General features: G+C 49.1%; 1 protein-coding gene across 1 annotated transcript; it reads left to right on the top strand.

Moving 5' to 3' along the window:
* The first annotated feature begins 879 nt into the window (after positions 1-879).
* On the top strand, positions 880-8,709 carry LOC308461771 (uncharacterized protein). Its single transcript, XM_080978918.1, has 3 exons — positions 880-1,178; positions 3,842-4,048; positions 6,163-8,709. The coding sequence occupies exons 1-3, from the start codon at positions 1,085-1,087 to the stop codon at positions 7,080-7,082; spliced, it is 1,221 nt and encodes a 406-aa protein (XP_080835044.1). The 5' UTR covers positions 880-1,084; the 3' UTR covers positions 7,083-8,709.
* Positions 8,710-12,960: the final 4,251 nt, after the last annotated feature.

Raw genomic sequence — 12,960 nt, forward strand, 5'->3', positions numbered from 1 at the left:
TATGTTACAATGTTTTATATACTGTATGCTGTAAGCCATCCAGAGTGGCTGGGGAAACCCAGCCAGATGGGCGGGATACAGTATAAATATTATTATTATTATTATTAACCTCCAGGGGCAGGCCGTTCCACTCTCGAACAGCTCATTAATATGAAGAATAAATCTTATTTTTCTTTTTTTACTTTACAAGGTTTTTATTGTACTTCACCAGATCTTAACATATTACATTATTTGTAAGAACGGATTCCACATATCATTGAATCTGTCCATGGCAAGTCTGCGTTTGTAGGCACCTTGTTCCTATGTTGCGCGTTTATAGAAGTCTTCAATCCAATCGTAGAAGGGAGAAGAATAAACCTTAGTAAAGTTAATACGAAGAATAAATCGGCAAGGGTTCTCATGCAAAGCGGAGCCGTGGGGAGCACCCATCCCAGAATAGCGCGTGCATGCGAGACTTTTGAAAGAAAGCTGAAGACTCGCAATGCTCAGCATCAGAGACAGAAGAGTTTGGGACGGGGAAGCCGCCTGCGCGAGGAGTTAAAGGCACCGAGCTGCGATTTCCTCCGCATCCTAGAGAGAAGCGGGAGCGCAGCGACCCTGGAGAGCTGGAGGGACGGTACATGGCGGCGGCAACTTCCTGCAGGCAACCCAGACGCACACGCGCGCCCGGCTGTGCGCTTCTCCTGCCCCCGGCTTAGGGGGTGGAGAAAGGGGCTGGGCCCCCGAGGTCGCGCCCCCCTTCCACTCCCCGCCCCCCAGCGCACAGCCCCATCCTCCCGGGAGAAAGCGCGCAGGGGATCGGCGCCCGCCGTGCGCCCCGGAGGTGGAGCGCGCTGGGTGAGTGCGTTTCCCTGGGCGCGGAGAGGTGCGGGTGGCCAGCGGACAGGAGCAGGATCCTGGCCACGGGAGGGAAGAGGCGGCTGGGGAATAAACCCCACCCGGGTTTGGGGGGAGGTGAGGGGTGTGGAGAAGATCCTCAGACGCTTATGCCCGCGTAGTCCGGCAGAGCGCAGCCTGGCACGACCACCCCGCACCGTCCCCAAGAGGGGCATCAGGGCTGGCGCAACCTGCTGTTGCGGAGACAATGGCCATCGGAGGTTGGTACCAGTGGGGAAGGAAGGGAGCTCCTTCTCCTTCTCTGGCTGGTTCCCCCTCACCGCCTTTCCATATATATCCAGGTATCCCTTCATTCTCACCCAATCCTGTCCACCTCCTGATTTCTGAAAGTCTCTGCCAGTTATCCACGGCGAATGTTTCCATGAAATTGGCACGCGGATGTTGGGGTGGGTAAAACGTCGGTTGCGCCCCCCTCCACGCACACAAACTAGGCTTTCTTTGGCAAGACTCAGTTTGGCACACCCCTGGGAGCCTCGATGGTGCTCCTCTGGAGGCTTCCCCCCCCGCCTCGGCAAAAAAACCCAAACTGGCTAGGCTCCCCTCCCTTCCCGTAGCCACAGCCCTGCCCCAACACCCTGTTCTTAGAGGGGTTATTTCACTATTCCCTTGCAGTTTTGTCTTGCCTTTCCCTCAAGATGCACAGGGTGGCAGGAGGAGCCCGTTCCCCTGCATGAACAAGCACATGCATGCACACACACATTATAATCAAACAACAACCCTGTGAGGTAGATTAGGCTGAAAGGCTGTGGCTGGCCCCAGGCCACGCAGTGAGCTTTCTAGCCAAGCAGGAATTGGATCCCAAATCTCCTCTTATCTTTTTTCTCTTTCTCCTTCCCCACTTTTCTGTCAGTTCCCCTCTTTCTCTTCCCATTCTGCTTTTTCTGTCTTTGATCCTTCTGTCATGGATGCTTTCGCAGTGATTCCTGCATTGCAGGGGGGTTAGTCTAGATGACTCTCAGGGTCCCTCCCAACTCTTCAATCCTATGGTTCAATGAAGTGAACATTTCTATTTCATACTGCATTTATTACATTTGGATCGTGTTTGCATACAATTTAGAACAGTGGGGATTTTGCCCTTAATTGAAACAGGGACTTGTCATTCAGAAGAAACACTTGTTATAAATGACTGCAAGTTTTATTTTGTATGCACGTTTTTAATAAAATGTGTTATCATCTTGAACTACATGGGTGAGGGAGGGAAGTGTTGGATTCACTGAGCATCAATGGGCAGCAAGAAAGTATGTGAATATACGGAGCTGTCTTCTGTCGAGGCAGACCATTGGTTGATCTAGCGAACTATTGTCTCTGCTGATTGGAGGTTGTACTCCAGGGTTTCAGGCAGAGAGAAGTCTTCCCCATCACCAGCTAAGACACCTGTACTAGGTGATTCTTTTCCAGCTGAAGATGCCCAGAACTGAACCTGGGATCTCTACATACAGTGCAACTCCCTCACTCCCCCCCCCTCTTTCTTTGTCTTTTAATAAATAGCATTATTTGTGTTGTATAGACCAGGAATCTGGATCTGTATACCTCAGTTCTGAATGTGCAACTTTTCTTTTTGGCCGTTCAGAGAAAGCAGAATAAAGAGTGCGGGGGTTAGGGAGGAGCTTAATCTCAGAGTTGTGGGTTCGAGCCCCATGTTGGGCAAAATGATTCCTGCATTGCACGGGGTTGAGCTACATGACCCTTGTGGGCTCTTCCAGCTCTTAAAATTCTATGATTCTACGAGAATGAGATGGCAGGATGAATTCAATGGACCAGTTCCTGGTGCAAGCGGGGGAACTGCATTTTGTGACGTGCATTTTTCCTCGCAACAACCCTGTGATGTAGGTTAGAGAGAGGGGGATGAGGAGTGCCCCAAATGTTACCTAATGTAACATTCTGTTTCATATCAAAATATACAGTGGTACCTCGTGTTATGTACTTAATCCGTTCCGGACATCCGTTCGTAACTGGAAACTGCTCGTAACATGAGGTGCGCTTTCGCTAATGGCGCCTCCCGCTGCGCCGCTCGCGCATGACTTCCACTTGCATCCCGGGACAAAGTTCGCAACAAGGGGCATCTACTTCCGGTTTAGTTGAGCACGTAACCCGAAGCGTTCGTAAGGGGGACGGTACTTAACACGAGGTACCACTGTATGTTAAAATGAAGAATGGAATAACTTTCTTCTTCTTCCTCTTCTTCTTCTTCTTTTTACAGACTCCAAGACCATAGGAATCATAGAATTGTAGAGTTGGAAGGGACCCTACTTTTTGCCCAAAGTAGAAAGAAGAAAGCAAACCAGGGAAAGCAAACTGTGCTTGCCTTCTATATGCCCCTTGCATCCCCACAAATTGGCTTGGTGTTTTTTGGTGGGGGGAGAATGCTCTCCCCTGAACACCAGGTGTGGGGAGGAGATGGGAAATGGTTCTGTCTGACAAGCTTCACTGAATTCCTTTCTAAAAATCACTTTTGCTTACTAAAAAGAAGAAGAGAGCTGCCCTCTTAGGTTGGGATAACTATCTGCCCCAAGGATTTCCAGACCTACAGTGGCCCACAGGCATCGTCCAGTTGGTCCGCCGTGTCTGTGGAGAACCCTCGGGAGCAGCGGCTATAAAATGGGGGGGGGGGGGGCCCGGCCCATGAAATATTCATACTGCTTTTTAATTGTATTTTTATTGCTTCTTTCATTTCTCTATATTGCATCTTATTATTTATTCTTGCTGTTCGCCTTGCAATCTGCGCAATCCAAATTGAAATACAGTCAGATGCAATATATGAGAAATGAAAGAGGCAATAAAAACACAATTAAAACTTCCGCAGCCTCCAGTGCAATGCATTACAATTGCTGTGATGGGCAGGAAAATCATTAAGACCCTCCGCAATTTTCAAGTGGCCCGTGGGGAAAATGTTTTTGGGGGGACCACTGATCTATCCATTCTCTGCCTCCTGTTTCAATTTGAGATGCTTGGAAGAGACCCGACGGGACTGCAGTGTTCAGATTTCACCGTCTGCTGCTGTTGTTTTCTCCCCCCCTGTTGTGGGCAGGATTCCCCATTGTTAAACCCAACATGATCTCCTGGATGGAGCAAAGGGATGAGCCGCGAGTCCTGAACCAGGACCTGGAGCGAAGGCCAGAGGAAAGGGAAAGCACAAGGGATGCCCACACAGGTGAGAGAGTGGCAAAACTGTCACAGAACGAGGGAGCAAGACTAGAAGGGGCCAGAAGCCTCTGGGAAGGTTCTGCGGGGATCATGGTATTGTGGTATCACTTGGATGTACCATATTTTTCGCTCCATAAGACGCACCTGACTATAAGATGCACCTAGTTTTTAGAGGAGAAAAGGGGGAAAGCCCCATTTTTGGGGGGATCAGCTCAAAGTTGTGCAGCTTCTTTTGCAAAGGGGAAAAGCCCCTTTTTTGAGGATCAGCTCAAAGTTGTTGAGCCTACTTTGCAAAGGGGAAAAATCCTGTTTTTATGGGGTTCAACTCACATTTCTGCAGCTTCTTTAGGAAAGGAAAGGAAAGGAAAGGAAAGGAAAGGAAAGGAAAGGAAAGGAAAGGAAAGGAAAGGAAAGGTTCCAGACAGATAATCAAATCAGCCAGTCACATGTCGCTGGGGAAACAAACAGCCTCCGTCTGCAGAACATTCAACTATGGAGACCTGGTCAAGGGGCTGGGGCCTGAAAGGCAGCCAGCGATCGATCACACATTTGCTCCATAAGATGTACAGACATCTCCCCTTACTTTTTAGGAGGAAAAAAGTGTGTCTTATGGAGCAAAAAATACAGTAAGTGGTTCAAATTTGGGAAGAGCAGCAGAGTGCTCGGCTTTTGCCTTAACTTAGCATCCTGAAGCCTTGTGAGTTCAGAGGCCCAGGCAGGTGAGGAAGCAGGGTGGCAGCTCAGTGGTTGACGCGCCTACTCTGCGTGCACAAAGTCCCAGGTTCATTTGCTAGGTAGGGCAGAGACAGACCCCTGCTTGAATTCCTGGAGAGCTGCTGCCAATCATTGTGGACATTACTGAGCTAGGAAGACCCAACGGTCAGACACAGGGCAAGGCAGCTCTGTATGTTCCTGGACTGGCACATATCTTCCAACACAGTGATGCCCAAATCCACACCTATCAGCCAATCACCCATTCCCACCATCCTTCTGAATAATAACCCTCCCCACCCTCTCACTATATATAAGGGTCTGGTGACTACTGTTTTAGTGTATCTGAAGAAGTGTGCATGCACACGAAAGCTCATACCAATAACTAACTTAGTTGGTCTCTAAGGTGCTACTGGAAGGAATTTTTAAATTATTTTAAATTATTTTATTTTGTTTCGACTACGGCAGACCAACACAGCTACCTACCTGTAGCCCAAATCCAGGACATTGTTTTCTGGGTCTTCACTCCCCCATGTGTCACATGACCCATGTGAGATCGTGTCCCCACAAAAGCGCTTTTTTTCAGACACACCACCCAAAACGCGTGCTTTCGGGGCATCGTGCTCGAAAAAAGCACAGCCCGAAATTGCATGAAAACGCGGTGGCCATTGGATGGCAGAATGAGGAAATCCCGACAAAAGAACAGTGGCAAGAGAAACTGATGAATTATGCAGAACTAGCTAAATTGACACACAAATTGCGAGACAGGGACAACTGTTATTTCAAGGAGGAATGGGAACTTTATACAAATTACTTAAAAACACAACAAAATGAATTGGACTCCTTGGCAGGTTTTGAATAAACATACACCAATTTATTGATTGATAACATGGTAGATAGATAATGTAAGGATTTGTATAATTTTATAACATGCAGAGAATAATATGTGTTGAGAAATCAGGAGCTGAGGGAAGTCTCTGGGGGAGGGGAGGGAGGGTTTGGGGGTGGGGAAAAAGGGGGGGAAATAATGAATATGTTATGTTTTGATAAGTTGTTATGTTGAAGTTGCCAATATAAATATTTTTTAAAAAGAAAACAAAATGCGGCGGCCATTTTGGCCGCTGTCCTCTTGCGAGAAAAAGCAGGAAAGCCCTGTTTGTTTCCAGGGCAGTTGATGGGTGGGGGGCTAGCAAGGTGGGGGGCCATTTTCAATTATGGTGCTGCAGTTGTTGTGGAAGGCGCTCCTCACGCCCCCCTGGTCTTTGCCTAGCATCATCTCTCTGTTTCTGTTTCTATTGCCTGTGGCAATATAAAATGGATTTTAAAAATAAGTAAATAAATGCAGAAACCACAAATAAAAAGTTTTAAAATCACAACTCTTTTGTTCTCTTTTCTCAACTCTCTCGCCAGATGAGGGAACAACCAGTGAGAATGAGGACTGGGAAGAGGAAGAAACCCCGGTTGCGCCGGAGGACCCCAACTCCGAGGACCCCCCCGTGGTTTCCGCCCCGGTCCTGGGCTGGGAGGAGGCCTGTGAAGTCCTGCAGGGGGGCGGCAGCAGCAGCGGCGGGGAGGGGGGCGGCAGCACCAAGGCGAGAGGGGCCAAATCCGGCCGAGGGAGGCGCCCCTGGGGTAGCCGCCCCTGTCGCCGCAGCTACCGCCGCGTGGCAGCCCCTCCCACCCGCTTCTTTGACTGCACGGACTGCGGGAAGAGCTTCACCCTGAGCTCTCACCTGATCCGCCACCAGCGGGTGCACACGGGGGAGAGGCCATTCGGCTGCCGGTCGTGCGCCAAGAGCTTCTCTCAGCGTTCGGACTTGGTGCGCCACGAGCGCACGCACACGGGCGTCAAGCTCTACCGCTGCACGCAGTGCGACAAGTCCTTCTCTGAGAGCTCCCACCTCATCCGCCACCAGATCATCCACTCAGGCGAGAAACCCTTCAAGTGCAACGTCTGCGGCAAGCGCTATGGCGACAGCTCCTACCTCACCGTCCACCAGAGGGCGCACACGGGGGCCCGGCCCTACCGCTGCGCCCGCTGTGGCAAGAGCTTTGGCCGCTCCTCCACGCTCATCCGCCACCAGCGCGTGCACGGCGACCCGGCGCCTGCCCCAGGAGACAAACCGCGACCTCGTGGAATCTGGACGGCCTTCGCTCGCCTGCCCAGCCCCAGCCCGAGCGATGGGGACTCGGAACAAACCCTGTCTCCGCAGAGGTCGCCAACATTAGCTGGGCCTTCCCTCATGCCCTCCATGCTGCCCCTGCCGTCTTCCCCTCGGATTGACCCACGCTCCATGAGGATTATGGGGTGGCAGTGGGGCGTTGAATAAAGGGTGGGCGTCTGGTCCGTATGAGACACAACGATACTGGTGGCAACCGGTTTCTGGAAAGCGAGATGATTAATGCATGTGGCCACAGGATTTGATCGCCAAGAGGACATCGGTCCTTGGGAGGAAAGAACGGGTGATGGGGGACTGGTTGCTCGGTCGCCATGGTGACCGAAGAACTGGTGATTTTACCACAGAGCGTTTATTGACCACCAGGCAGAGGTTGGCCGTGGGCTCTTTGCTGAGGGCAATTTATTGTTGGGGTAGAAATGGGTTAGGGGAGTGGGGTTCCCAACACTAATACTTTGCTTACCAGAGCCGATCCCATTCCTGGAAGGGTATTCTAGGGCGATGCATCTGTTACCAGGGCAACGGAGCTGGGTAGTTTGGTTACCATGGGCGATCAGTTGCTACGGAAAGGTGAATTGGATGGTGATTCAGGAAGTTACAATTCAGGTTCTCAAAGAAGCAGAAGGAAAGCAAAATTAGTTCTCAATGAAGTTGATTATTTTGTTCACTTATTCTGCTAAAGAAAGGCTGAGATGAGGAATCCTGGGTTGTTATCCAGATAATTTAAGACAGCAGATATCTTAGTAAATCACTGGTTGTCAGAAGGGAATGGTAAAGATTGGCTGTGCCCTCGTTATAAGCGGCCAGTTTCCATGGTAGCCAAAGAATGGTGGTTGGGTCGATGATGAGTGGAATCGGAGGCCGAGAGATTTGACTGAGGAAGGGCAGCCCACAAATATGGCAGCTGGCGGAGGGAGAAGGCCCAACAGCTTCAGGGTTGGGTGAGCAAAAACATCAGCGTTTCTTTATCGGGTAAGCTGTGTGAGATAAGGAACTTCTCAAGGGAAGGGAAGTCCAATTTGAAAGAGGTGCAGATGAGTTTTGGGGAGTCCCATTGATCACAGTTGGTTGCTAAGAAGTGAGGAAACAGGCAGCTTGGGTGTTTTCAGAACTTTGGTTGCTAAGGAGTCAGGGACCAGCCACTCAGTTGCTAGGGCTTGTGGCTTGAAAGGGAGGAGATTGGCAGATTGGTTGCTAGGAGATGGGAGGTAGCACAGGTGTGAGGAGATGGGTGGTTTGGTTGCCATCTTAGTCGTGTCCTCTGTGGCTGTTGTTTTTCCCCCATTTAGGCATCCCAAAAACCAAAACTCGTTAAGGTGTCTTCAAGCCTTTTTTCATTCAGCCCGACATTTATTTTCTGGTCAGCAGGTGGACTGGCCAGACCTTCAAGCCTCGGTTCTATGTTCCACCTCCAACTTCCTGCTGGGGCTCTTGGGAAAGGGGGAGGTTTGGAAGGCAAGGAGATTTTTGGATGGCAAAACGGACACTCCGACCAGGAGACAAGGTGGCCATCTTGTGGGAGGAGATATTTGAAATGTATACATTGGGGCTGGAACCCAGGCTGGCGTTAAGTCAACTTTTCTTCACTGGTAAATGTTCTGCCTGTTTCAGAGAAAGGTGTGTGTGTTTTTTAGGAAATTCTCAGTACTGTAAGATGACAAATGTATTTATTGGTCTTTGCCCTCCCTGCTCCTCCATACTTGTGTCTAGAATTGTCTAATTTAGACTCTAAGCCTGTTACAAGCAGGGGCCTTTTATTAAACAAATGATTATAATACGATGGTGATGTCTGCAAAAAGCTCATGAGGGGACTCTGTGGTGCAGTGGGAAGTATTTCTTATCAAATAATAATAATTACAATAACAATAATAACGGTGATGCTTTAAGAAGATCATTGTGAGGGGACAAACCTGTGTCTCTGCAGATACTGTTGGGACTCCAACTGCCATCAGCCCCAGCCAGCATGGCTAGTGGAGGGCCATAGGTACCCTACCTGTGGTCTAGATGTTGGACTTCAGCTGCCATCATCCTTGACCATCTAGCAAACTTACCTGTTGTCTCCCAAGTTTCATGCCACAAATAAAATAGTTGAAGCAGCATGATCCCTTTTCAATTATTTGTCCACACATTCTGAGCCACTGTTGAGGCAGGTTCCCATTTTGCAGCTTGCTTAACCTGAGGGTTAGTATCCAGCCCTCATGACAATCTTTAAGATTGGGGGGACAACAATGACTTGTGGTCATCCAGACATCACTGGACTCCCAACTCCCATCATTTCTGACCATTAGCTGGGGCCACATGTTCTCTATCCCTCATGCAAGAGGTTTAGCAGAAAGCAAAACAGATGAGGTACAAGAGCAGAATAGGAGAGAACAAATAAAATGGCATTGACTTGCACTCTGTCATTAATTGTAGGCCGTGGCCTAATTTAACATGGGAGTGGCAGAAGTGTGGGAGAAAGGGGAGCTCTTAGTTGTCCGTGGGAATGAGCATTTCAGAACAGACTTTGTCTGAATGCGAGCTAGGAATGTGTCCCTTGATATCGCCAAGTGAGGGGCAACCAAACCGCCATGTTGCAGCATGGACACAAGGTGGCAACACTGAGCCATCAAGAATGCATAAGGAGGGTTTGTTGCCAAAAACACAATCTGTGAAAGTTCCACCCCTTCTGAAAACTGTAAATACAGTGGTACCTCTGGTTAAGAACTGAATTCGTTCTGGAGGTCCGTTCTTAACCTGAAACTGTTCTTAACCTGAGGTACCACTTTAGCTAATGGGGCCTCCTGCTGACACGCGATTTCTGTTCTCATCCTGAAGCAAAGTTCTTAACCTGAGGTACTATTTCTGGGTTAGCGGAGTCTGTAACCTGAAGCGTCTGTAACCCAAGGTACCACTGTAGTATGGTTAAAGAGGAAACTTTAATTTCATCTACCGTATTTTGCGCCCCATAGGACGCACTGGCCCATAGGACGCACCTAGTTTTTTTGGGGGGAAATAAAGAAAAAAAAATTATTTCCTCTCCCAGGTGCGGGGCTGGAAGAACCAGGTCAGGGAACAGCGGGAAGGCGCACTCCGCCTCCCCGCTGTCCCCCGAGCTTGTGGGGCTGGCGATGGGGAGAAGTGCGCTGAGCCCGGGACTGCAGGCACCTCTGCGCGGCCATCAGGAGCCGGGCGGGACTTCGCGCCCCGCTCCCGATGGCCGCGCAGAGCTGCGCTGAGTCCGGGACTGCAGGCAGCTCTGTGCAACCCTCGGAGCCGGTCTCCTGAGGGTTGCGCAGAGCTTCCTGAAGCCTGGAGAGCGAGAGGGGTCGGTGCACCGACCCCTCTCGCTCTCCAGGCTTCAGCGAAAGCCTGCATTCGCCCCATAGGACGCACACACATTTCCCCTTCATTTTTGGAGGGGAAAAAGTGCGTCCTATAGGGCGAAAAATACGGTACTTAAAGATGAAACTTCAGTGGATATTATATAGTCTGCCAACCCAATCTCCACAGCGGTGCTGAGATTCTGAGGGTTCCTGTCCCTTACACCACTGTTTCCTTTGGAAATGAGGCACAGTGGTTTATTTATGATATATGGCAGGGGTCAGCAACCTAAAGCCCATGGGCCACAAGCGGCCCCAAACTGAGCTGCCTGCTCAGCAAGTCCCTGCACGCTGTGCTATACTGGCACAGTGCAGCGTGGGGACTTGCTTCCACGGCTTCGGAAATAGCGTCTGCGCAGACACAGACGCCAGAAATCAGCTGGAGTGAACCTTACCGGTGAGGTAAACCTTGCTGACCCCTGATATATGGCTTATTTACACACACACACACACACTTCTTTCTTCTTCTTCTTTGGCGATCACTTGTAGCCAAGTAAGATTGTCTTCCATAAATACTGTTTTAACAATGAGTCCGTAAGTGACTGTGGAGGCCAATTCTGGATCCACACGTCCTTCCACAGTGGGACATTGGTTTCTGGGCGGGAGTTGATCATGGTCTGGATTTGCCAAGCGTGCCTTCGTCTTAGTACGTTTCTCTCTTACATCCTGAGTTCGAGCATCTTCAAAGCCTATGACACCTTTGGTGAAGGCTGTTCTCCAACTGGAGCGCTCACAGGCCAGTGTTTCCTAGTTGTCAGTGTTTATACTACTTTTTTGAGATTTGCCTTGAGACAGTCTTAAAACCTCTTGTTGACCACCAGCATTACACTTTCCATTTTTAAGTTCGGAATAGAGTAGTCGCTTTGGAAGACGATCATCAGGCATCCGCGCAACACATAGCTGTCAACTTTCAGATTTGAAAATAAGGGATCAGCAGCCTCGAAAATAAGGGATCAGCAGCCTCACCTGTCCCAGGGACAGTCTATGGGATATCTAACAATCCAGGATAGCAGCGGGAAACGGCGCTGGGAAAAGGGAATTTCCCGCAAAAAAAGGGAAGGTTGACAGCTATGGCACAACATGACCACTCCAACGAAGTTGATGTTGAAGAATCATTGCTTCAACACTGGAGATCTTTGCTTCTTCCAGTACACTGATACTAGTTCACCTGTCTTGCCAAGTGATGTGTAAAATTTTTCGGAGACACCTTTGATGGAATCTTTCGCCTGCAATGGAGCGAGTCAGAGCACTGCCATCCCAAAAGGGCCTTGCTTTTCCCATAGCCACAGCCGAAACATGCTTTGAAACGTGGCTCTGGCCCTCCCTCCAGCTTGCTGATTTTTATGGACTGCAACATCATTGCAAAAGCTCTATCCTAAAACTCTCCCTTTGTCTTTCTAACTAACTGACCATGGGGGGGGGGCACCACCCGTTCGCCCTGTGGCACAGAGCTTTGTCCCAGCTAATGGCTCCTATTTAGTAGGCCATCACCAGGCTGGCTCCTGACTTGTATTTTAACATGCTAAATTAAATGTCTGGCACCCAGGAATTAGAAGGGGAGTCCAGGCACCCCACAAACTTCAGCTGATGTAGAATTCAGTGGCCAAGTTGTTCATCAAGGCAAGACGGTCTGAGCCTATTACACTGATCTTAGTCCGACTGCACTGGCTGCCAATCAGTTTCCAGGCCCAGTTCAAAGGGCTGCTTTTGACTTACAAAGCCCTAAATGGCTCAAGACTACAATACCTCAAGAACCACCTCTCCCCATATAAATTTTCTAGGATTCCACATACATCCTTTGAGGCCCTTCCTCGTGTCTCCTTCACGTGAGGTCCAGAGGGTGGCAACACGAGAACAGGGCCTTCTCTGTAGTGGCTCCCCGTCCGTGGAATGCTCTCCCCAGAGAGATTCATCTGGCACTTCATTATACAACTTTAAGCGCCATGCAAAATAATATTCCTCTTTAACCAGGCCTTGGGCTGATTAATATTCTACGGTCCTTTAAATGTTGGGGGGGGGGGTGTTTTGTTTTGTTTTTCTATTTATTTGTGCTTTTGTATTTTTTTATTCTTGTGAACTGCCCTGAGAAAGGCAGTATATAAATTTAATAAATAATAATAATAATTGTGATCATAGCAATACAGAGCTATTGGTGCAACTACCCTAGGAACGGTGTGTGCACCGTTCTGACCACTGAACCTTGAAAAGGATATTGTAGAGAACCTCAAAAAGGTAACTTCCTGCTGAAATCCCGTAACTTATTATACTTCAAATGTTCCTTGGTTTTTGTTTGTGTGTGTGTTTACCACTTTGGATGTGCTAAAGCAGAGCGAACGAGCGCAACAATTTAATAGCATTGGGGAGGCATCACAGAACAACTCATAAAGTGAAATAGTGTGTACATGAGCCAGTAAAAATCTCCCACTAATGCACTCTTATTGCATCAATAATAAGTTACAGAGTAGACGAGGCGGGGAACCCACCAGACTGCAGGAGTCCAAAGAGTATGTTGCCTTAGGCAAACAGAGGAAACCTGGCTCAGCACACATGCTTTCAACCGCTACATGAGTTCCAGCTCAAATGAAGCCCTGGGAAGAGAGCAGCTTTGCTTATGATTACAATTAATTCAATTTATTTATCACTTCCGACAATCAAGGAAGACTTGAAGT

The sequence above is a fragment of the Podarcis pityusensis genome (genome assembly GCF_964106645.2).
Source record: "Podarcis pityusensis genome assembly, chromosome: 13".
NCBI lineage: Eukaryota > Metazoa > Chordata > Lepidosauria > Squamata > Lacertidae > Podarcis > Podarcis pityusensis.

What these genes read in the sequence shown, in the direction of transcription:
- LOC308461771 (XM_080978918.1), top strand. Translation starts at nt 1,085, where the DNA reads ATGGCCATCGGAGGTTGGTACCAGTGGGGAAGGAAGGGAGCTCCTTCT. An exon ending in GCCTTTCCATATATATCCAG is followed by an intron (nt 1,179 to 3,841) that starts GTATCCCTTCAT and finishes TTTCAATTTGAG; the next exon opens with ATGCTTGGAAGAGACCCGAC. An exon ending in CACAAGGGATGCCCACACAG is followed by an intron (nt 4,049 to 6,162) that starts GTGAGAGAGTGG and finishes CTCTCTCGCCAG; the next exon opens with ATGAGGGAACAACCAGTGAG.